The sequence below is a fragment of the Chionomys nivalis genome, chromosome 7, assembly GCF_950005125.1.
Source record: "Chionomys nivalis chromosome 7, mChiNiv1.1, whole genome shotgun sequence".
NCBI lineage: Eukaryota > Metazoa > Chordata > Mammalia > Rodentia > Cricetidae > Chionomys > Chionomys nivalis.
In genome coordinates, this window is record NC_080092.1 from 64,103,898 (window position 1) to 64,128,966 (window position 25,069).

The 25,069-nt window shown below is 49.7% G+C and overlaps 1 protein-coding gene and 1 pseudogene across 1 annotated transcript; one reads left to right on the forward strand and one right to left on the reverse strand.

Moving 5' to 3' along the window:
* Positions 1 to 668: 668 nt before the first annotated feature.
* On the reverse strand, positions 669 to 23,697 carry Mmp28 (matrix metallopeptidase 28). The gene is made up of 8 exons (XM_057776633.1): positions 23,433 to 23,697; positions 10,898 to 10,977; positions 10,622 to 10,809; positions 6,196 to 6,420; positions 2,880 to 3,125; positions 2,283 to 2,432; positions 1,819 to 1,986; positions 669 to 1,100 (listed from the first exon to the last, which is right to left on the reverse strand). Exons 1-8 carry the CDS (start codon positions 23,541 to 23,543, stop codon positions 706 to 708), a joined length of 1,563 nt encoding a protein of 520 aa, XP_057632616.1. The 5' UTR covers positions 23,544 to 23,697; the 3' UTR covers positions 669 to 705.
* LOC130878597 (ATP synthase subunit g, mitochondrial-like) lies at positions 3,463 to 3,895 on the forward strand (annotated as a pseudogene).
* Positions 23,698 to 25,069: the final 1,372 nt, after the last annotated feature.

A 25,069-nucleotide genomic window follows, 5' to 3' on the forward strand; every position in this document is an offset into this window, starting at 1 on the left:
CTGCACAAGTCCGGTCATCTGGAAGGCAAACTGGGTGAAGAGAGGTGCACCCCCTTTCCATGACAACCATACACACACAGTCAGTTATCCCTTAGTTGGATGTGAGACCATGGTCTCTGTGTCTCAAGTACCCATCTGCTTCTACTGAGAAGGGTGGAAGGTTCTGCCCAAGGAAGGCCTTAGGCTGACCAGCTGCGGGTGCTTCTTCATCACCCCAGACAAAAAGTCAGGTCCGGAGGACCACATTCCCTTTTTCTCGGCCTCTTGATCCATAAAAGGGCTTCTGGCAGTGGAGCGGAGCCTTCACTGCACCCCCAACTTGCTAGTGGTGGGAGGTAGGGTGAAGTCTCTGATGGAATAATATGTGATTTCCCAAGAAAGGAGCCTGAAAAGGCATAGAAAGGGAGGTTCCTGCAGGGTAGTCCTCCCATCCGATTGAGTTATGCATCCTCTTTGGTGGGACTCAGCCCTATGGGCATGGGACTGCGCCTTCATGGGAACAGAATCCCCTCAGGAGTGGGAAGGAAAGAAGTCCTTGAAGGAAAGGGCTCTGGGAACCCTGTTTTTGTTTCTCCTTCGACCACGGGAATAATGCAGATTTCCTGCTGGAGGCAGTGCTACTGGGAAGTTCTTGCGAGGTTCAAGGGCTTCCTAGACAGGCCCCGCCCCTCAGGTGGGGCGAGCAATCACGGTTCAACTGTTCATTCAGAAGAGGGCACCTCCTGAGTTGGCATTCCAACAGCCCATCCAGGGCAGCTCTGTGGCCCAGCGGCCAGAGCTGGTTACCCGCAGTTTGGCTTGATCTAGGTGCCAGTAGTGGTCATCTCTGAAGAAGACGACGGAGCCATCCGGCCTTGGCAGGGCGCCACTGACCTCCTCAGGGACCCCGGCCCAGTCTCTCAGGCTGCGGGGATAGTAGGGCTCCACTTGCATCGCCCCTCGAGCCAGCACGTAGTAGCGGGAGCCCTTGAAGAGGACAAGTCGGCGCAGAGGCGGGAAGAAAAGAGCTGCGTCCGGGTGACGGGGCAGACCTCTAGTCCGGCACAGCTGTGAGTTACCCCCTACAGATTTCGTGCCCTGGAACCTCCAACATCGACTCCCTGTAGGGCATTGAGAGAAACGGAGTGAGCTGGAGGCGCTCACTCATTGGCCTTCCACTCCATCTCTGTCCCCTTGGTTCCTTCTCTTTCTGAGGGCCTCAGATCGTTAGTTACCCTTGGAGTCAAAGTGTGGCTAAGAACTAGGGAGTACACGATAGAGGGGAACCGGTTATGGCCTAGACTCCCAGCAGGTGCCAGCAGAGAGCAGACATTGCTGAAAGAACGTCTATCTCAGTCTATCCCAGGCTGGGGAGGGGAGGAGGGTGTTGGGGAAAAGGGTAGGGGTGGGGTGGCTGGAGACGGGATTCCCTGCCTCTGGAGTGAAAGGGAAGATTGAATAGATCGTGTGCTGTCCACCTGTCAGCCACTGCTTTTTATCTGGCTTCCTCACACCTGACCATTATTTTCCCTATCCAAGAAATACAAGTTCCAAAAGCTAAGCGGCATGCCAGCCTCACACAGCCAGGATGGCAGGGCAGACACCTCCAGGTTTCCTGCTGACCTGCGGACCAGAGGGCAGTCCTCTCCCTACAGTTTCTATACCGGCGACCACCAGGACACTTGCTGCTCCCAGCAGCTCCATCCCTGAAAGGAGTCCTTCCTGGGCCACAGGTTTAACAATGAGTTCCACTAGGGACTCAGCGCTGGGGATCCTCCCCTCTCTTCACTTAGGGTAGGACCTCCCACATCGCAATCTCAGCAGACTCGGGGCTGATACCTTTGAAGAAGTAGAAGTCTCCATCTTCCAGGGACACTGCAGCAGCCTCAATATTGGGGGGCAGCCCAGGCCACCTTTCCTGTAGCACACGGGGCTCTGAAACATTGCCGTCCGCTGTGACTTCCCAGAAGTGGCTCCCTTTGAAGACGTGCAGCCGCCATTGCCCATCTGTCCCCAGACAAGAGATGACAGGAAAGGCCATTGGCCTCCTGCTGACTTTGGGGGAGGGTGTTGCCCTAGACCCGGTTTTCCAGACAAGCTGAAGGTGGGTCGCACAAGGGGGCTGAGGGAAGTAGAAGTTCTAAGCTGGGCCTGAGCTTGACATTCCACCACCACCAGGACAGCATGTGATTTTGGATATCTATACTCCAGATACCTCCATTCCCAAGTCATTCAGCTATGGGAGCCCTAGAGATTCAGAGAAGGGAAAAAAAAGACCCCAGACATGGTTGGGATCATCTTACCTACAGTGATGGCATCAAAGGAAGAATGACAGTATTTAGGACCTCTGGTTTCCGGGCGTATCCTCCGGGAACTGTGAGGGTCCCAGGCCTCAAAGTCAGTAAATAGCTTTCCGGGTAGTTGAGTGACCACTGAGCGACCCAGAGGCTTCCCTTAAGATTCAAGAAGAGAGATAGCAGACATGGGTGGACATACATACATGGAGGGCTCAAGACCCTCGTCTGCTCTGCCCATGATCTGAGACTCAAGGAAGGAGAGGGGAGAGGGGAGTGCAGCTCTGGTTCTTGGTTTTCACCGAGAATGCACTAATCCAGGAATCTCCTCTCCCAGCCCAGAAGATAACATGAGATTGGAAGACCAAAGGGTTCTGAGCTAAGGGCAGAGGTTTGCACTCATGCATTGCTTGGAACTGATGGAGAAATGGGGGAAAGCAGAGCCTGCGGATATTCCGATCTCAAGCGTGCCTGAGGTTTTAGGACAGAGAAGATTGGAGCAAGGAAGTGACAGGGATGGGGGGGAATCCTGTTTGAGGAGCCAGAGTCCGAAGACTGGAGACCACAGGGGACAAGCGCAGAGTCAGGAGCGGGCTGGGGACTCACCATATAGGTTCTGCACTGCTAGCACGTCGTCCCAGCTGAGCAGGGCGTCGCGGCCCAGCTTCTTGTAGTAGGGAGCCATGAGCGCGCGTGGCGCGGGCGAGTGCGCGAGACCGAGCGTGTGGCCAATCTCGTGCGCGAGCACGACGAACAGGTTGCGCCCGCGGCGGCGGCTCAGGGTCCAGCGCTCATCCCGGTCGAAATGCGCTTCGCCCCGGCGGGGCAAGAAGGCGTGGGCCAGGGCGCCTCCTGCGAGCGGCACGGAAGAGGCACGGTGAGCCGGAACCAGGGACTCCCTCGCGCAAACACCAGGCTCCTACGTGGGGTGTGTGTGTGTGTGTCATTTTCTAACTTCACTTTCTAGTCTGATAGGCGCGGGAGTGCCAGCAGATGAGCAGATGTCTAAGGGATCTTAAGGGAAGATCACGGTAGACTCAGCTAGGGGCCAAACTGCCTGGGCTTTGAAGATGCTAGATTTACCATTTACTAACTGTGTGATCTTGGGCAGACAGCTTAATCTCTCGGAACGAGCGTGTGTCACTTTATTCTTAGAAGAGTGCCTATCCGGGACCTTCCACCCTAGACCATGGCCAAGTTCATCCGTAACTTCGCGGAGAAGGCCCCGGGGCTAGTATCCGCTGCTGTGACTTAGTCGAAGCCTCGATTGACCACATTTTGGCCATACGCCAAGGTTGAGCTGATTCCCCCAACCCCTGCTGAACTCCCTGCAGCTATTCAGAGTGCGAAAAAAATAATTCAAAGTGCTAAAACTGGTAGCTTCAAACATCTTACAATTAAGGAAGCTGTGCTGAATGGTTTGGTGGCCCCTGAGGTGTGGATGTGGTTTTATGTCGGAGAGATCATAGGCAAACGTGGCATCGTCGGCTATGATGTGTGAAGACTGACCTTCACATCTGATTTTATTTGAGTTCTTTCAATATTCTTGGACCACATGTAATGAGACTGCTATGTGAATAAAATACCAACTGTCAAATAAAAAAAAAAGAAGAGTGCCTATCCTAGGCACTACTAATATCGGTTACCCCTAGAAGGAAGATGGTAAGGCTTTGTTCTGTTTCCTGACCTGACCCCTTCGTGGGTTAAGTTCAGGAGTCGGCAGACTGAACACAATGTGCTTCTATGTGTATGCACATTTTCTTTCTTTAAAAAAATGTTTTTCTTTTTGATTCAGGCAGTGGTGGCCTATGCCTTTAATCCTAGCTCTTGGATCTTTGTGAATTTGAGGCCAACCTGGTCTACAGTGTGAGTTCTAACCTCCAGGACTCAGGAGGCAAAGGCAGATGGATCTGTCTCTTCTGAGTTTCAGGCCAGTCTGGTCTACAAAGAGAGTTCAAAGCCATCCTGAACTACAGAGTGGGACCCTGTTTTTGTTTGGTTTTGATTTTTTGTTTGTTTGTTTTGGTTAAGGTGTGTGTGTCAAGTGTGTCATGTAGAAGACAGTAGAAGACACCTTGAGGGACTCAATTCTCATCTTCCACCACGTGGGTTCTGGGGATCAGTCTGCATGCAGGCTTGAGAGTGAGGGCAAGCAATGTCTTCATCCACCGAGACATCTCATGCCCACCCAACTTCTTTTGGATAGGGTCTTATTTACTGGCCTGGTGTGTGTGTGTGTGTGTGTGTGTGTGTGTGTGTGTGTGTGTGTGTGTGTGTTGCAGGTGTGCTCACCTGTACAGGCCAGAGGTTGATGTTGGGATTTCTTTCCTAGTCACTTTTTTTTAAAACCTTTAACACGTTTACATTATTTTTTGAAAGAGTGCCTCTATGTAGCCCTGCCTGTCCTGGAACTCATTATGTAAACCAGGCTGGCCTCTGCCTATCTCTGTCTCCCAAGTGCTGGAATTAAAGGTGTGCATCACTACCACCCAGCTACATTGCTATTCTATTATGAGTATTAAACCTGCATGTATGTCTTTGTACCATGTGTGCCTAGTACCCTCAGATGCCAGAAGGGGGCATCAGAGCCCCGGGAACCAGAGTTACAAATTGAGCAGCCCTGAGATGATAAAAACCAAACTCAGGTCCTCTGGTAAAGCAGCCGGTGCTCTTAACCATTGAGCCATCTCTCCACCTTCTCCACCTATTTTTTTTTTTCTTTTTGAGAGGGGCCCCTCACTGAACATAAAGCTTGCTATTTTGGCTAGATTGCTAGATTGGCTGGCCACTGAGCCTCCGAGATTTTCCTGTCTCTGTCCTCCCACATCCCCCCCTCCCCGTGCTGAGCATCTGAACTCAGGCCCTCACAACTATGCAGCACTGAGTCGTCCCTCCAGTTTCATGGCTACCAGAGTGCTGGGGTTACAGGTGTGTGCACCACACCTGGCTGATGTGTATGTTTTTTTATAAACATATATATCCTTTGTTCCTGTCTTCTACCAGGGCTCCACTCTGGGCCTCTCTCTCTGCTATCATAGGAGTGAGCAGAAAGAGTTAAGGACCTCAATGATTCTCACAGGTGAACAGCCCATCCAGAAATGATTAGCTGTGTGGCTTCCAGATCCTCTCACTCACACACACCTGCGCTAAGGTTAGCACACGGCACTGTGATGATGTTAGCCTAAAAGGCTCATCATGGGTCCTCCCAGCCTTGCCTTCTGGAAGCCCAGGTTGGCAGGGACTGACAAAGGTGGAGGCAGAGCCTGGCAAATGCAGGGGGAATTCATGTTTCCCGAATGTGCCTCAGTCGCCTCCAGCGCTAGCCACTCTGCTTAGCTCTCATTGGAGGGCTCACGTGGTCCAGCTCAGATTCTCAAGGCCAGTGCTGAGCACAATGGAAGAATGTGCTCATTCTTTAGACAGTCTACATTATTATACTGCAGAGGAAGCCTGCAGGCTGGGGACAAATGGAAGCAGCTGTGGCTGGGATCTGTGAGCACTTCTGTAAATGCTAGGATGAAGGCCTCTTGCGCTGGCTGTCTGGGGGCAGGGGAGGGAAGGGCTGATGGTGGCCTCCAGACACCTTTATAAAGTCTGCTCTGGAGAACAATAGAAACACGGGCCTGTCTAGAAGCCGGGGTAGGCAGAATCGCAGACTTTTCTCCAAAAGTCCAGCACACTCTAGGGTTACCAAAAGTGCTTTCCACACCAAACCTTATCTGGCTGTCCTTTCAGCCATCCGGTGCATTTTGGACAGAGCCTGTTGTTCCCGTTATACAGATGAGGGGATGGAGGGTCCTTTTGGGGAGAACCTGGCTTGGCCATGGTTTCAAGGAGAGTGGAAACTGCACTGCCCACCCCCAGGCTGCCCTCCTAGCCAGAGGCCCCTCCTGCCGTGTAGAAAGAGACTTTGTGGCAGCACCTGGGCCATCGAAGGCATTGGCCAGCCCATCATTGTGGTCCCCTTGGAAGAAGGTGAGGCGGATGTCCGCAGGGCCCGTGGCCGGGGCCTCCCAGAACTCCAGCGCTGACACGTTGCTCCACAACTGGAAGGCAGCTCGCACGGCCCCTCGCACAGCTGGCTCAGGCAGGCGCTCAGGCCAGTTCACCAGGCGGTAGGAGAGATGCTGCTTGTACCACTTGTGACCTGTCACCCAGAAAGGCCGTGTGAGTCATGTCTGCTGCTGTGGAGACTGGTCCCCACAGGCCCAGAAGGATGGGTTGGCCTGGCCCCAGGGAGCCGCTGACCCAGCTGATCTGACAGGGAACACTCAGCCCAGGCCTTGGGCAGTCTTCTATTTGATAGGAGGGAAGATGCATCTCTGTTGAAGAGAGACTGCACTATGGGCAGACTACCCTTCTCCTGGAGAGTCTCCAATCTAGTGGCCTAAGAGATACCATCTGATGGGAAAGATGTAGCTTCTGGCCAGAAAAGAACCCCCTCAAGGATCAGTCTGAACCCCTGGTCTCGGGTCTCATTCCTTCCCACAGCCCAGGCTGAGCCTGAGAAAGCTCAGTGCCTCTTGCTGACAATCACTCTGAGGCCTGTCCTCAGTATCTGGATGGAGAGTGGGTGGGGACACTAAGGTCACAGCTGCGCCTGCTCCAGGCTCTCCCTCCACCCTCATGGTCTCCTGTCACCTCCCCGAGGCTGCTCTCTGCAATTGCCAGAACCTAGGGCCTGTGGCTGGCCAACAACCAAAATAACCATATATCTGAGGTCTTTCCCCGGCCCCTTGCCCTCCTCCCTGCTTCCTTAGGGACTCTAGAGACGTCTTGAAGACAAATAAGAACAAAGGGTGTGCTTTGTCACAGACCCAGGAAACTTTTCCCTCTCTTCTTATTTAAGCTTCTTTCCCTTTGCCCCAACCTCAGTTCCTCCCCAAGGGCTGAGACTCTGGCCTCTGCCATAGCCCCAGGTCATCCATTACATGGGGGGGGGGGGGGCGGGAGCGGGGCATCTACAGTTTGCTGTGCAGCCAGGAACAGAGCAGCCAGAAAATCTGGCTTCTGAGTTTGTTGGGGATGACCTCTGAGCCCTTGTAGCTCAGAGACTAAAATCCCAAATGCAAGCCTCAGAGCTTACAGGCCAGATTCTCCAGGCCCAGACTTGGAGGACTGGGACCCAGAGGAAGGTGCCTGCCCACAGCTGCGGAGTGCTCGAGAAGCTGAGCTGGGGCCTGATCCCTGGCCCAGGGCTGCTCCTACAGTCCACACAGAGAAGCAGTCCACCCTGCAGAGATGCCAGACCTATAAAGCTGCCTAAACATTAGGGTCAAAGCTTAGCATGGGCTGAGATTCCCCAGATGGGAGGGAGGTTCACTCTGGCCCTCTCCACCCATGGAAGTGGGGGTGGGGTATGCCCCACTCCATTCAAGGCAATGCATCTCCTTGGGCTTGTTTGGCCTGGCAGCCACCCAACCACTGCCTCTCAGCCAGTGACCAGTCCTCAGGGAGTGAAGAGGGAACTATTTTGAGGAAGGGAGGGAGACAGGGAAGGTGGAGGCAAGGCTGAGGGTCCAGAGGTGTCCACCCAGGACGGTTCATTCAAGAACACTCTGCAGCTTGCTGTGAGTCTTCACAGGGCACAGAGCTGCATGCACTGGGCTCTCCTACATCCTGCTGTGAGGGACCCGACTTCAGACTCTTCCCGACTAACATCACCAAACCTTTAACCCTCTAGCAAATGGTATGGGGTGGTTCCTTCTGCAGTTATGGCCTGTCATTTCCCTCACCCCCAAGGCGGGAAAGAAGGAGGGTGGTAGCCATTTGAGTAGCCAGGGAAGGTGACAGGTCTCGAGAAAAAAAAAAATCCTCTGTGAAGTGGGGTGGGGGAAGGGTAGGGAGAATGAATAGGAACAAAATTAAAGAGAAAAAAATTTAAAAAGAGTGTTTTCCTTGGAAGGGACCAGGAAGGAAGGAACTGCCTGTGTGTTTGGGTAGGGGCAGCACTACCCCTCTACCTTGGCACCCCAGGAGAAGGCTGACTGTTTCTGGCCCTCATCCCAAGTCCAGTCTGTGCAGGGCTACTTTCCATAGTGACTAAAGGCCCCCAGCAAGTAGTATTGCCTTCTATGTCCTCTCTCCGGGGCCCCAGTGGGAAGAGGCAAGGGAAGGAGCTAAGGAGGACAGGGACAGGAAAGCTAGAAGCCTGGGTTAGAAGGACTGTGGAGTCCTGACGCCCAGCAGGGAACTGATGATAGCACAGAGGGTACAGGCTGAAATCGCAGTCCTGAACGTACAAGCTCTCAGGATTGTGGAATCTCACCTAGCCTCAGTTTCCCCCTCTGTATAGTGGAGTCGATGAGGCTTACCTTTGGGAATAGCATCGTGAAGTTGCCTGGAATGTGCTGGGGGCTGAGAACCTGCATTTGTTTTCATCTCCTTTTTCAACTCAGGTGCCCCACCCAGCCCCCCGACCCACCAACTCTGTGAAGAAACAGGGGGCTAAGAAATCAGCCCTGCAGGCACAGAGAGGATCAGGTGCTTGACCTGAGGTTGACATATGAATCCGGGATGCCCAGTCAAATTTGAATAAGAAAATATAAATACAATTCCTTTGTTTATCTGACATTCGAATTTATCTGGCAGTCAGGTACTCCACACTGCTAGCTACGAATGCACTCAGTTAGGGCAGAAGATGAGCTGCAGCCAGAAGGAAGCATCCCCAGAGCTTAGGCTCAAGTGTTTCTGGGCCTGCTCACTTCCCACCACATTCTCACAGGCCTCTTGCATTCAGTAAACCCAGAGAGCTCTCCTTTGCAACCTAAGAAGGTTTGACTCCTACATGAGGGAGGATGAGGGATCAGAACCAAGTGACATGACCTGAACCCAGTGCCTCTTGCTCCCAGGTAGTGTTCTTTCTGTTCCAGCCTGTCCTGTGTCCCTCCCCTTTCCTACTTCACTCTTCTCTGCTGCCCAGAAACACAATGGGGTGGACAACATGCTGACACCAAGGACACCTTGACCCCAGAGCTGACTGTGGATGAATATGGTCATTCAGAACAGGGCAGTCAGGATGGATGGACAAGTGAATGCAGCAGAAATGGCCTAGCGCATGCTTGGGAACGGCCACCCTGCAGCTGCCCACAAGTTCCTTAGCCATTAACTAAGAAATGAAAGCAAATTCTGGGCATTGAATCGTGCGTTCAGTGAGTGAGGTCGGTAAAAGCAGCACAAATAAAAGTGGCCACCATCCAACGTGTGCACAGCAAAATTAATTATACTTGAAAATCTGACAGAAAAACCTTATCTCGTGAACAACCTTGAAAGCTGCAAAAATTGAGCAAAGAAAAACTGACTTAGTCAAAGCAATCATGGTACCAAAATTTCAAAGCAAAACTTATTATTTGTGGAAAACTGACAGAAGCATCAAATATTCATAATAGTAATTCATAATTGTAGATGGGGAGCAATGGCCCTGGAATATTTGAGGGGGAGAGAAGAAGGAAGAAGAGAGAGAGGGAGGGAGGGGAGAGAAGAGGGAGAGGAGGAAAAGGAAGAAGAGGAGGGAGACAAGGGAGAGGAGAAATTTTTTGATGTAGGACAGTGGCATCCTCCTTGGCTCTGGGTTCCAATCCCAGCACTGGATAGAAAGGAGCAAGAAGGGAGAAGAGGGGAGGGAAAGAGAAGACAAGGAAAAATCCCAACAGGAGAAACTGTAGAGCCACACAATGCACTGTGATGAGATGTTCAATATGGACAGATCCCCTGAGACACAAAGCCGATTAGTGGCGGCCAGGACTGGGAGCAGGGTGCAACGGGGAGCTAACTGATAATAGGCATGGGCTTTCTTCAGAGGACAATGGAAATGTTCTGGAAAGAGGAATTAGCTTGTGGTAATGGTCGCACAATTCTACAAATAAAATAAACCCCTCCAAATTGGATACTCTAAGTGGTAAATTGCATGGCAAGTGAATTCCATCTAAATAAAAAGGATTTTTTTAAAGGTGCTATGAACAAAAAAACACTCATCGACAGATCACACCTTGGTTGAATATGTGTTGTGAAAAGTCTCGATTCTTATGGAAATAACCAGTAAAATATGAACAAGAACCATTGGCAACTGTTTAACTGCCCTGTGTAGAATATTGATCAGAGAATTAAGTGGGCTTGATGGGGTTTAATCAGGAGAATACATGTACAATGAAAATTCATCAATGCAGATATAATTTAGAGTTAAATATCCGTATTCATGACTATGATCTTAGCCAAAAGATCTGCCCCTCTTCTGCCGGAGGCAAGAGAGGATTCTCTCAGAGTCCCCGTTCAATCTGGCCACATTTCTTGGCCACCGGCTCTTCTGGGCACCAGGGAATCCCAGCCTAATTGGATTTCAGTGCACTCACCTGGCTTTGCAAAGCGTTTCTTACGTCTCATTTTGGCCCGGTGCCCAGCAAACAGGGCACTGATCCTTTCTGCCCAAGCTGCATGACTGTCAGTATCTGCAACCCCACAGCGCGGACGTGTCATCTGACGCAGTGTGGCCTGGTCCAGCACACCACTGATGGGCAGCTGCGACACCCACTGGAACTCTCTGTCAGGAAAAATGGAAAGGACTACAGAGGAGGGGGGACAAAGCCCGAGCTACATATCTTGCACCCCTTCACATCCCTCTATCATACCTGATGGCATTGCTGAACTGAGTGGAGGCCGCAGCTTTGGAGCCCTGCTCGCTGAAGTATCCGTACTTCTCCAGGAATGCCTGAGGGAGAGAGGAACACGCGGCGTCCTTGTACCCAAAGGACTGAGGCACTTACATCCAGGCCAGTTTCCCCTCCTGTCCTGAGAATGTTTGTAAACTCATAGCAGAAAAAAAAATTCTGGGATTAAAGTCAAAAGGCCGTCACGGATATTGAGGCAAGCTCCTCAATATATCCGAACATCGGCTTTCTTATAATCGTCCGGCACTGCCAGAAATCCAACAGAGTGTGCTGGCCAGTGATGGGCTCTGGAGGCAGGCTGTTCTAGATTTGATTTCCAGCTCTCAAGTTACTTCTTACCTACATAGGGAGTTCAAGGCCAGCCTGGAATGAATGAGACCCAAGAAGGAAAATGAGGGAGTGAGGAGGGAAGGAGGGTTTTTATTTTCACACAGAGAAACCCTGTCCAGAAAAACCAAAAAAAAAAAAAAAAAAAAGAATAAAATTTTCCCTCTGATTTTAGCTTCTTTTTAATTCTCCTCTCCCAAAGGTAAGGACGCTAACGTCCCTTTGACATCAAATATACTCACCATCAACCTTTTGCCCAATATAAAAATATGACTTTCTAGAAATATATATTTTGAATTAGAAATCTGCAGCTTCCCCAGAGGCAAAATGAACATAATTGGATAATGTCCCATGATCCCCTGGCCTTTTATTGCCTGCATGTGCTCACATACACAGAAGAGAGTCTCAAAGTGACCAAGTTATTGGTGCCAGCTGAGAGAAGAGGGTGACTCATTATCCTTACCCACCGCCAGTTCTATCTTTTGGGGGAACTGGTACACTTGGCTTCCTGCTTGCCCAGAGCATTGATGAACCCCACAAACCATACCTTAGATATGAAAAACAAGTTCCTCCTTCCTCTCTCATTTTCTTCCTTCTTGATTCTCATTTATCCAAGGCTCGCCTTGAACTTTCCCTATCGGCCACAATGACCTTGAATGAAGATTAAATGACCTGTCTTCCTTCCTTTACCTCCTGAGTGCAGGGATTACAGACACACACCACCACAACTGGAGTATGTAGTGTTGAGGATTGAATACAGGTTGTTGTTCACGCTAGGCAAGCATTCTACCAACTGAGCCTCATCCCCAGACCTTCAACTTCTTGACTCTAATGTACAGTGTCTTAAATTTTTGTTTGTTTTGGGTCAGGGTCTCACTACGCAGCTCTGCCTAGCTCTGCCTCACCCAGAGTTTACCGTAGACCAGGTTGACCTTGAACTCACACAAGTCTGGCCCGGTCTCTCTGCCTTTTGTGTGCTAGGATTAAAGGAATGTGCCACCACAACCAGACCCAATATCTTTTTTGTTGGCTTATCTATACAGAAATAATTTTCTGATTTCCTTGTTCTCTTATCCTCACCTTTCTTTGCTATATTTGCTAACTCGAAGTAATTCTCGTCATAGCTACCACCTCAGGTCAAACACACAGCTGGAAGAGACCAGACTCTCAAAGGCCTGGCAAGCTTCCTCAATGGATTTCATTTACATTCATTTCGCATTTTCCACTTCAGTGCGTCCCAGCAATCCGAGCACTTGGGAAACAAGGGAGCGAACAGAAGTTCAGGGCCAGCCTCACCTACATAGCAAGTTTGAGGTCAACAGCTGTACGAGACCCTGTTTCAAAAAACAAAACAGGAGCTGGAGAGATGGTTCAGCAGTTAAGAGAACTTATTACTCTTGCAGAGGACTGAGGTTCTGTTCTCAGTGCCCACATGGTGGTTCACACCACCTATAACTCCAGTTCCAGGGAATCTGGTGCCCCTTTCTGACCTCTGGGAGCTTCTCCAGGCTTGTGGTGAACAGGCACTTGTGTGCCTATACATTAAAAAAATGTTTTTTAGAAACCCAAACAACGCCGGGCGGTGGTGGCGCACGCCTTTAATCCCAGCACTCGGGAGGCAGAGGCAGGAGGATCTCTGTGAGTTCGAGGCCAGCCTGGTCTACAAGAGCTAGCTCCAGGACAGGAACCAAAAAGCTACAGAGAAACCCTGTCTCGAAAATTAAAAAAAAAAAAAAAAAAAGAAAAGAAACCCAAACAAACCAGGAGGTAGTGCATGTCTCTAATCCCACCACTCAGGAGGCAGAGGTAGGCAGAATTTTCTGAGTTTGAGGTCAGCCTGGTCTACAGAGTGAGTTCCAGGACAGCCAGGGTTACACAGAGAAACCCTGTCTCGAAAAACAATAACAAAATAAAACAAAGAAATCCACAATATAAATAAAAATAAGATACAAAATAATTTAAGAAAACCAACAAAGCAAAGCAAAGTAAGCAAACTAAACATTTGCATCCACCTTTAGCGACCTCAACTGTAAAACTTTAATAAACAGACGCTTTCTGTAAGGAGCCCTGGTTCTGGACAGCTGACCCCTTCCCAAACCAGCCTTGCTGTTTCTCTGCGGGTAAGTTAGCATCAGCACTCTGGTTTTCTCCTTTGCCTTTGTAAAGGCATGTCGTTTTCAGACACATTACGGGATAAAAGGGGTTCGAGTGTCTCAATCAAGAAAATCATGTGTTGCTCCCAGGGCTTGAGCTAGAGGATATTTCTAACCCTGATCCTACTTTGTGACAGACACAGAACATCTTGGAGCCTTGGTTTGTTTGTTGTTGTTTTCCCCACAGGATCCCCAGAAGGACTACAGGCAAATTCATTCAGAGTGTGGTAGTACATGCCTGTGATCCTAGCACTCAGGAGGCCTTTGGCTCAAGACCAGCCTGGGTAGTGAGTTCAAGGCCATCTAGAGCTACAGTGTAAGATACTATCTCACAAATAAATATAAATAAAGCGTGTACATCTGGCTCAATGCCAGACACGTTGTAAATGCCCAGCAAGCCCTGGTTTCATTGGTGAGCAGGGAAAATTAACCACAGGCTTTTGGCGTACAGCCCACCTGTGCCTCTGTGTCTGCTCAGGGGCTGCTCCCTGGTAATGGCCTCACATCAGTCAAGTTCAGGTTCTCTTCCTTGCGGCTTCTCTTTCCCTCAGTGAGGCTGGAAAGAGGACTTTAGAGGGAAGCCCTTTAACTGGACCAGTGACTTTCAAGAGACCAGGTCACAGGTCAGCCCTGCTGGCGCTCCCTTGTTGTTTCTCTCCCCATAAACCCGCCCAGACTTTATCAGGGAGTTGGCTGAGGTTCTGGGACAGCGGGGAGGAGGGGAAGTTGTATGGTGGGGCCCCTGTTTCCTGGCTGGGCAGCATTGCCTGGTACTCTGGCAACAAGTTGAGGCAGAGGCGGGTTCAAGGGTCACCAGAGGGGAAGTTCTGGCCTCTGCAGCAACTTAGCAGATCTAAATTCCCAGTGAGCTGAAAGAACACCCCGCCCAGGCCACCAGCACCAGAGAATGAGAAAAAGGCATTTTAAGAATTTGACATTTCATATTTCCATAGCAGCACTCAAACATTACAATGTGGATCATCTAGATTTATGAACTTTCATGCTTATGTATAATATTGCATATTTAGGCATTTAAAATGACACACAGGAAGGACCCCCTTGCTACTGTTATCAATCAGAAATTCTGGGCAGTAGAGGAGTGAGGAGGAAACCAGGTTCGAATCCTGCCTCTGGAACTGTCCTTAACCCTTTGCTATTTTTCTGTCCCTCAGACACTCTGCCAAGGTAACAGAAATGACCCAGCTTGAATGTGTGGATGCGAAGAAGAGCAGGAGTGGGGGTGGGGAACAGGAATCTTACAAGACAAAGACTAGTGGAAGAGCACCAGACTTCCATCCCTGCCCACCACCTGTCCTTTGAGGGTGGCATTTCTCCTCTGGCTTCCATTTTCTGAGGCTAGGCTCACGTGTCTTAGGGACTCACCCTATCCAAGGTCATACCTTTTCCACTTTCCTGAAGGTAGTGCCAGGCAGTTCCTCCCTTCCCTGAAGTACAAGCAAGTGGCTGTCTCTCTTCCCTGGTCTCTCTCTACCTGCCTGTTCCTTCTCCTGGGGAGCCCAAGGCTACGTCTAAAGGGAGAGGAAGCTGAGGACCTTGCCCTTTAGGTGATTCACCCTGCTTTGGCCTAAGAATGTGCCAACATGCCTTGCCCATCTTGAGTAAGGATGGGGCCACGTTTCTGGGGAATCATCTCTGAAAGTCCCGGGAGTGGCTGTGGTGCCTGAGAGAAATGAGCATGCTTGCAGGATCAGCCAGCTGGGTGGAATGGCTGCTCTATAGCATGGGTCCCTACTTGTCATGAAAGGGTGTGTGTCTAACCCAGTCTGTTTAGTGCCGGAGGGAAGGGAAACTTCTGGCCATTTCTGAGCAGGGTAACTGGGCAGAGTGAAGAACTGAGTCACTGGGCTGAGAATCGGGTGAATCCCTGTTCTGTTGCTGCTGCTGCTGCTGTACTCTCAGGTCTGCTCTTCTCTGGGCCTCGGGTTCTTCTTCTATAAAATGGGGGACTGGGTTAGATCCCTAGATACACCCCCAGGCCTCGCTGTTGTTGTAGATCAATGACCAGTGTGTATACTCTGACAGAGTTGCCTGACCGGGTGGCAGACCACCCTGCCTGACCTCACCGCAGCATCCCTAGGTTCAGTAAGATGCCCTGGGAAAATGTCAGGGAAGCCATCCTGCTAAGACTGTCATTTTAACTTTGGCAATCACAGGGGTGACTCTATCAGCAGGTCTCTTAAATACTCTCTGCATCAACTTCAGAAGCAAAAATAAGGCAAAGAGGTCGGCGAGAAGCTGGCGAGATGGCTCAACAGGTAAAGGCACTTGCCACCAAAGGAGACAGACAGCCTAAATGTGAGCCCCATGGTGGAAGGAGAGACTCGACACCTGCAGGTTGTCCTCTGACCTTCACAAGTGCATAGTGGCACACATTGGCCACTACGAACACACATACACGTGCACACACAACAACAACAACAACAACAAAATAATAAAGCATTTAAAAAATTGCAAAATGACAAATTCATGCAGAAACTATGTTGTTTTACCCACGCTGTAGCCCATCTTTTTTCCCCTTTCCGCCTTCCTACTATACCCTCCCTTTTAATCTGGTTTTTGAGGTGCTGGCTGTCATGAAACTTGCAGTAATCTTCCCGCCTCCATCTCCTGGTGCCGGGACCACAGACATGCACTGCCACACTGGGCTCCATGCCATATCCTATCCCATGGTTTCTGTCTCTACATAGGCACACTGGGGGTTCCATTTACCCCTCAAATACACCTTTAGCTGGTAGCCAAGTTAAGATGTGAGGGAGGGACAGCAGCTGGTGTCCTGTCTTGACCTGCTCTCTGTGTAAAGAGGTTTCCATGGTGACCAGGAGCACAAGCAGTCCTTGAAATCTGTGGAGCTTTCCAGACATGATGCCTCTTTTGAATGTTACAAGCATTTTGCAAGAAGACAGCCAGAGCAGGTGAACTTATTCCCATGTTAAAGGACAGTCAGTGCCGTGGGGGGGGGGGGGCGCACAGTGACCTGCAGAAGTGTCCCAGCGAGGGGTAGAGCCAGGGATTGAATCCAGACCCCCTGACAACTAGACCAGGTGTTTTGTTGGCATCTGCATTAGCGATTCTGCAGCTTTCATGCAGAGGGGGGCTGAGGGAGGGGTGGACAAGCTCTTCTCCCAGCCCAAACCTGGGAGCGGTGGCTCTCAGCTATACCAGAGATGAAGCTGGGGTGTGTCCTTTGCAGGAAGTGAAGGTAGCTTGCTTAGTGGGCTCCATGGTTGTCAGACGGAACCCAGGATGGCTTTTTTCTCTTCACACCCTAGCAGACCATCTGACAAGCCATAGGTTCCCAACTGCACTGAACCCTGTTCCTGCAAAAAAGGCCAACATCTGATGGATAAAGGTTTTCCCACCAACTTGTGGTCCTCTGTGAGCCCCAGGACTTCTCCTTTGACTTCTATCCACCCTCTACTCATGAGTCACTATGCTGAGCTCCTGGGAATGGCTTCCACGCCCAGGCTTCTGGTTTCTGACTCACAAAAAGTCTAATGAATGGCCCTGGGGTATGAGAAAGAGACACTACATCTTGGCGTGGATACTCCACAGAAGCCCAAGAGAGTCTCTGGAGAAATAAAACTGTCCAGTTTCTGGTACTGCACACTGGGGTTGGCTGTGCAGATATGGGTGGGTCACTGAGTGGAAGGCAGGTCCTGGAACCACTTAGTAGTCTGGTTGTTGTAAAAAGACTCAAACAAAGCTAACGGTAGATAGACAGATCCCTTGGGACAGTTTGTCGCCTAACATAGGACGGAACCTGGCTGGAAATGGGGGCCAGGGTGGTGATGTCATTCATTAACCGAACCTTGCAATTCAGTGCTGGGGGCTCTTCCTACTTTGGAGTGTTGTGAGTGGCTCTGATTTTCCTAAGTGGACAACAATGAACCTGTTCATAATGCTTTGGGAGCAGTAAATCTTTTCCCAGGCAAAACCCACTCTGGAAAGCCCTCGACGTTATCACTCTGCACACAAAGGAAACATAGACCCAAGCACACTGGGTATAGGAACACATGTGACAATTTGAGAACACAGACACACCCAGATGGACATGACCTACAATCCCAGCACTAGAGAGGCTAAAGCAAGAGGATCCAAGCTTGAGGCCAGTATGGGCTACAAAGCAAGATTCTGTCTCAACAAAAAACCAAAAACTCTAAAGAAAGCTACAGACACAGATATAGCCATACAGGCAGATGCTTGTATACACACACACACACACACACACATGTACACACACACACAGATGAACAGCCACATAGGCACAAACACCAAAGCCAAACAACATTTTAGCTAGAGAGAATCTTAGAAGTCTTTCAAACTTTTTATCTCCTGATTTCACGGCAGCCCATGATCACGTAGCTTATTTTGTTCTTTCCTTCTACCTTCCTGTTTCTTTCCTATCATCTCTAGACTGTAAATCTAGATCACCAATCTAAAACCCTTCCTCCTAGACTGGGCATGGAGATGTACACCTTTAATCCCAGCACTTGAGAGGCAGAGGCAGGTGGATTTCTGTGAGTTCATGGCCAGCCTGGTCTACAGAATGAGGTCCAGGATAGCTAGGGCTACATGGAAAGACCCAGTCTCAACACCTGCTCCAAAGGTTTTCTTGTACTCTGTGGGCATTTAAAGCTTTGAATTTCACTAAATGAATATTGCTTTAACTGTGTCCCTAAATAATGCTGTGTCGTGTGTTTTCCAGTTTTTCTTATGATTTCATTCACTTGTGGATAATTCAGAAGTGTGTTGTCTGATTTCTAAATGTTTAGAGCTTTGTTGGGTATCTTGTTCCCAATTCCTAATTTGGTTCTGCTGTCGTCAGAAGGCATAACCTGCACTACGCCTGCTTGGAGTCTACTTGGATTTACTTTATGACACAGTGTATGGGCGATGTTGGTAAGTAATTCACATATACTTGAAAAGAATTCATATTCTGGGATTTACAGTGGGCATTTTCCCAACAGTAGAGTACATGGTTGCTCAAGCCTTCTACAACTTTAAGCATTTCTTTATCGTTTTAACTTATTATTTGTGAGTGTGTGTGTATGCGTGTGTGTACACGCATGTGTACAATGGCATTGGCATGCATGTGTGTTTCCTTTTACTGGGGGTTTTGGGGATTGAACTGACGTAGCCAGGCTGTCAGGCCTGTTCAGCAAGTGTCTTTACGCACGGAGCCATCTCAACATCCCGATATATAAGCACCTGTGCTGGAAATCAAACCCAGGACCTACACATGGTACCAGCACTTCACCACTGCTCCAAATGCCCAGTTGTTTGTTTTTATGTATTTATGTATTTATTTATTTATTTATTTATTTATTTATTTTGGTTTTTCGAGACAGGGTTTCTCTGTGGCTTTGGAGCCTGTCCTGGAACTAGCTCTGTAGACCAGGCTGGTCTCGAACTCACAGAGATCCACCTGTCTCTGCCTCCCGAGTGCTGGGATTAAAGGCGTGCGCCACCATCGCCCGGCTTTTATGTATTTATTTTATTTTTGAGACTTATTTTATTGTTTAGAGTCTCTTGTAGCCTTGGCTGTTCTAGAACTTGCTACATAGCCTCAAACTCACAGAGATACTCATGCCTCTCTGCCTACCAAGTGCTGGGAATAAAGATCATCATGAAACCATTGGTTTTTTGTTTGTTTTTAAAGTTTATTTATTCTTTTCTTTGCTCTTTTCTCTTTCTTTTTCTTTTTTCTTTTCTTTCTTGAGACAGGATTTCTCTGTGTAGTCCCGGGTGTCCTGGAACTTGCTCTGTATTCCAGGCTGGCTTTGAACTCAGATCCGCCTGCCTCTGAGTGCTGGGATTCAATGTGTGCGCCGCCACACCTGCTTTGTTCTGCTCTCTAGTGGGTTAGAGATGTTCAAACTCCCCCACTCTCCACAAAATACCACATTTTAGGGAGGAATACTGGTTTATGCCTGTAATCCCAGCCTCGGGGGAGACAAAGGCCGAAAGGTCATCATAAATCTGAAGCCTGAACTACACAGTGAATCTGAAGGCAGCCTGGAGCTACATAGTGAGACTTTGTCTTAGAAAGCAAAGCAAAAATTAAAAAGTCCCAACTCCCCGCTACAAAAGAAAGTAATCGCACCACATTTTATGCGAGTCCAATTATACAGAATGTCCAGAATATGCAAATATGTGGAGGTAGGTAGATCTTTGCGGGGCTTTGTTTTGTTTTCGGGGGGGGGGGGGGCTGGGCGGGGATGTGGGGAGAGGAGTGGGCGGGGACCTATGTATGACCGACTTCCTTAACCTATCTCAGTACATCCTTGACCTATTTTAGTCCACTTACGGTCACTATTACACCAATATCGCACTTCCCACTTGACACATCCCAATCTCTGTTTCACACCAGATACTTCCAGTTCACAAATCTACGAATCCATGACAGTAAAATTTCATCTTCCTACCCTTTCATGTCCTGCGCAGCCGTCAGACATCTTGAATGTGTACACAGCCCAGCACAGAGGGTATTTTCCTTTAGTTGGCTGTCTTTTTTTTTTTTAATATTTATTTATTTATTATGTATACAATATTCTGTCTGTATGACTGAAGGCCAGAAGAGGGTGCCAGACCTCCCTACAGATGGTCGTGAGCCACCATGTGGTTGCTGGGATTGGAAGAGCAGGCAATGCTCCCAACCACTGAGCCATCTCTCCAGCTTCCCCCCCCATTTTTTTTTTTTGTTGTTTTTGTTTTTTTTTTTTTTTTTTTTGGTTTTTCGAGACAGGGTTTCTCTGTGGCTTTGAAGCCTGTCCTGGAACTAGCTCTGTAGACCAGGCTGGTCTCGAACTCACAGAGAGAGATCCACCTGCCTCTGCCTCCCGAGTGCTGGGATTAAAGGCATGTGCTACCATCGCCCGGCTAATTGGCTGTCTTTTAAAGAAGTTCCAGCAGGAGACAACACATTCTATGTGCGCTCATTCCTAAGCTTTGTTTTCACGGGACCGTTTTCAATCCTGAAGCACAGCATCACTGTAGCCTCTCATGGACACTTGGGGGTATTCAGTCTTTGTACATTTTGGGGGGGGGTCTTGGGTCAGACCTCTCACATCTTCCAGCCATGCTCCAGAATTTTGCCTTCCGTTCCCAGTCACATAGCAGTTGTCCTCCGTGAGCCCCACACCCTCTCAACTTGCACACGCCGGGGAAGTCATCCCCATACAGGCTATGTCATACCCTTGAGCCTACTCCCTTGTCAGCGGTACAGTGCGCCAATCATTCGGACTGCTTCAACTGCCCTAAACTCTGGATTTCGCCCCCTCACTTCAGCAGGACTCAGCTCTGCTTTTGGTCCACTTCCCTGCACTGCAGCCATGGAACTGTGCCCAAACCAAGAACTAGGGAGGTGATGGGCTCACCCTCAGAGCTCCTGTTCTTGATGACTGTATTTCCCCTAGTGACCCAAGGTTCTGGTTGAGAGCCAGGATCCACTGCCAGTTACGTCAGAGAACAGCGCCAGGCGTTTTAGAGTGGAGAGACGCTACCCTGGTAGGCCTTATCTGAAATTTTGACCCACAGTATCTGTGAACTTCATAAAGTGCTGTTTTATTTCACCAAATCTTGGAGGTAGGTTTCTTTCTTTCTTTCTCTTTCTTTTTTGGTTGTTTTTGTTTTGTTTGGTTTTGATTTTTTGATACAGGGTCTCATGTATCCCAGGCTGGCCTCAAATTCACTTTGCTGCCAAAGATGACCTGAACTTCTGATCCTCCTGCACAGACCTCCCAAGTGTGGGGATTAGAGGTGTGTGCCATGGTGCCTGGTTTTATGAGACATAATTTGTCATAGCCATAGTCACTGCAAAACACTGAGCTGCAGTCCTCTGTTGCCTGTTGGCCGGGGCTGGAAATACATGCTTTACATGTTTTGTTCTGTGCTATTGTTGGAGAGCTAGACTCCTGGCCAGGAGCTCTAAGTCTGCAGCTCGGTGCTCTAAGGTAATTCCAGCTCGGTGCTCTAAGGTAATTCCAACAGATGCAGATAATTCCAACATCAACAGTAGAACTTTGGACAGACTGTTTTCTATGCACTAGGTACCAGGCTGAATGTTTTAGATACATAATTTCAGTGAAACCATACAACAATCTTGTGAAACAGACATTACGAGTGCCCACTGATTAAGCGACTTGCCCTGGTGTACATGCAGGTCTGGAAGCCCACGTAAACAATGGACTTTGTAACCATGCCCAGAAACACAGATAGACTCTCACACACAGCTGTATAGACCCACATGTGCTCTTAATGGACACACGGAGATGTACACCCGCTACACATTTCCAGAGAATTTACGCATTTAAAACAGTTTTAATGCCCAGAGTTTAAAATCCCTCTCCCCCAATCTATGTTAAACAGATTGAGTCCCTACTCGATCTGCTAGATATTAAGTTTCCCAGGCATACCCCAAGATGAAATTCTCTCCATCTGGGGCCACCACAGGCATGGGCAGCAGAGAAACTGCCTCTGTTCCTCTGCCAGGGATTGCCTAGGGGGAAGTGGGGGGGGGGACTCTTAGCAAGACTTGGCCTTGTAGGCAGAAGCCTTCTCCTGGGACCTCAAGACTGCACTTGATGCTGTAAGAGCAAATCCAGAGAGACAAGCGAATCCTTATATGCGAAAGCAGAGAGTGCCTCCTCTATTGCAAAGGGAAGGGCTGCCTGAGTTGGAGGGCAGATTGCCTGTTAAGACAAGGTCCTTTCCAGATATCCCCAAACTGTGGATATCACGATGGGAACTAGGGAATGGAAGGAGTCAGGGCAGGGGAGCAAGGACCGGCACAGAACCTGGACTCAAGTGTTGAAAGTTTATTTCATCTTTTCTTACAATAATGCTATTCTTATTTATTTATTTATTTATTTGTTTATTTGTTTATTTATTTATTTATTATGTATACAATGTTCTGTCTGTGTGTATTCCTGAAGGCCAGAAGAGGGCACCAGACCTCATTACAGATGGTTGTGAGCCACCATGTGGTTGCTGGGAATTGAACTCAGGACCTATGGAAGATCAGGCAATGCTCTTAACACTGAGCCATCTCTCCAGCCCCAATAGTTCTATTCTTTTTTTTTTTTTTTTTTTTTTTTTTTTTTGGTTTTTCGAGACAGGCTTTCTCTGTGGTTTTGGAGCCTGTCCTGGAACTAGCTCTTGTAAACCAGGCTGGACTTGAACTCACAGAGATTCGCCTGCCTCTGCCTCCCGAGTGCTGGGATTAAAGGCGTGCGCCACCAATGCCCGGCGATAGTGCTATTCTTGAGAGGCGAAAAGAACAGAGAGATGCTTTCAGGTGTGTGTGTGTGTGTGTGTGTGTGTGTGTGTGTGTGTGTGTGTGAGAGAGAGAGAGAGAGAGAGAGAGAGAGAGAGAGAGAGAGAGAGAGAGAGAGAGAGAAACTGGTATCAGTACAAAGTGGAAAACAGACCCCTTACACTAATCCTCATTCCACCTCTCTAAGGTTCTCCGCTATGCTGCCGGCGCCAGGTAGTTGAGAAAAGTGAACCGAGAACTCTTTTGAGGTTTACCTCCGCCACCTTTTCTCACTTCGGGTCCTAAAGCTATTTAAAGTTCCCTAATACAGGCCTCTGCAGACTGTCCCCGTTCGGCCAATTAATCTAGTTTTTGAGCAGTTTAAAAGACTTGATTTCTCTAGGCAAGCCAGGAGGCCATGGTTGCTCTGGCCAGTCAGCAGTACCCATTGCTCTACACCCAAAGTGCGGGACATTGCATGGGTGAGCGGCTTAGTCTCCCCAGCTTAGCGGTAAGGTGGAGTTCTCTCCAGGCTCTAGCCTGCCCGACCGTCCCGTCTGGTGACTGTCTCTTGGCCCTGCTAGTCAGTGCAGGATCGCAGGCCTGTGTGGTCCCACACAGCTCTGGCACAGGGAGAAATCCTGTCCCGTCTCTTTGTGTGCAAGTTATCAGAGCGAGGGCACGCAGTCGCTCGGAGGGGACCGCGGTTGGCGTTCCCCTCTCCGCCAGGCACACACCATACCTCCGCCTCCTGGCGCAGCTCCGGGTATCCTAGCCGGGCGGGCTGTGCATCCCGGCAGCCCCACAACACCAGCGGTAGGGCGCGCAGCAGGAGGCTCACGCCAGTCACCATCGCCGTGAGCTGCGGGTCGCTAGTGGTCAGCTGTGCCCGACTCCCGCGAATGCCAGCTTGTCGTGGTCCACGGGCGGACCTGCCAGCTCCCGGGGCTCTCGAGAGCCCTGCTCCCCCGCCGGCCGAGGTCTCCTGCACCCGCGATGCCTGCCCGCCGGTGGCCGACCGGAGGACCGAGAGGGCGGAGGGGAGGGGAGGGAGTGTCGGGCGCTGCCCCACCCACCAGCCAAGCAGCTCGCCCAAGACTCTTCCGCCCGCCCGCTGTGCAGCCTCGCCCGGCGCCTGATGCCACTCTCCTCCTTGGTCCCGGTCTCTCCTGGAAGGACCTGAGCGGATAGGTCTCCTAGTCCTTCAGTTACCTAGGACTTTGGTAAAGAAGGGTCCTGGCTTGCGCAGGGCTTGTGGTTTCAGTCAGGTGCGGGTCGAGGTCACTGAGGGAGGAGAAGCCAGGGCTAGAGTCAGGGAGCTGGGGGCTTGAAGTTTGAAACCGGCTTCTTTGGAAATGCTGAGTCTCGCCCCAGCCACCAGCAGGCTACTCACCCTTTCTGAACATCTTATCATGGGGAAATAGAGATAAGGATGCGTAGATTTTGGGGTCTGGGGGAAGATTCGATGATAATGCCTACGCATAAGCAAGCATGATGCCTGGTATTACGCGGAACACAATAAATTGGCAGGATGCAGTGGTGACACCTTTGGCAAAGGATCATCTTCTTCATGAGTAGAAAGAGAGTATTTGACATTTAGTTCCCAGAATAGCATAAAATGAAGGGCATACATCCCCAAAGCCTCCATTTAACCTACACAGTGTGTGAGAACGGAACGGAAAGATTTCTCTGGCAGCCTTTGCTACACATGTACTGAGAGAAAGTGAACTCCATCGTATCTACCACTGAGAGGGAGAGCAGGTGCTGTGTCAGTCCACTCATCTATAAAATGTAAATGGGACCAGGATGTCACCCTTCTGGGATTAGGTGAGAATTGCAAAAATAATCTGGAATCTATTAAATGCTAAACAAAAGTAACTCAGTGTTCTGAACCCTGAGGCTCAGGGCTTCAATCGCTCTCAAAGTTTTGTGCTATTAGAAAAAGACACTACTGAGGTAGAGGAGTTGGGGAAAGTTCTTGAATATACATCTTATAAACAGGCATTCCCTGTGTGGCACCATTTGGAAACAGCACCCTCTTCCACCATACCTTCCAAGCAACTGGTGAAAAGGGGGCACCCATTTCTGGGGAGATCTATTAGAAACAAGCACTTCTCTGGGAAGACCCTTCCCTGGGGCCCAGGGAGCAGCTGGGGGCAGAGTTGAGATGGGTTTCTTTGCTTAACTACCCAGCAGGGGATCCTCCTGAGAGGTGCTGCCTGAGGCCTGGGCCGGCCTTGTCCTCTGAGAGCCTACAATATCAATTCTCAGTTAAGAACAAAACTATAAGCCGGGCGATGGTGGTGCACGCCTTTAATCTCAGCATTCGGGAGGCAGAGGCAGGCGGATCTCTGTGAGTTCGAGACCAGCCTGGTCCTG

Coding starts and splice junctions, on each gene's coding strand:
- Mmp28 (XM_057776633.1), bottom strand. CDS start 23,543: ATGGTGACTGGCGTGAGCCTCCTGCTGCGCGCCCTACCGCTGGTGTTG. Junction 3,126..6,195: donor CAATGCCTTCGATGGCCCAG/GTGCTGCCACAA, acceptor TGCCGCTCGCAG/GAGGCGCCCTGGCCCACGCC. Junction 2,433..2,879: donor AGCAGTGCAGAACCTATATG/GTGAGTCCCCAG, acceptor TTGAATCTTAAG/GGAAGCCTCTGGGTCGCTCA.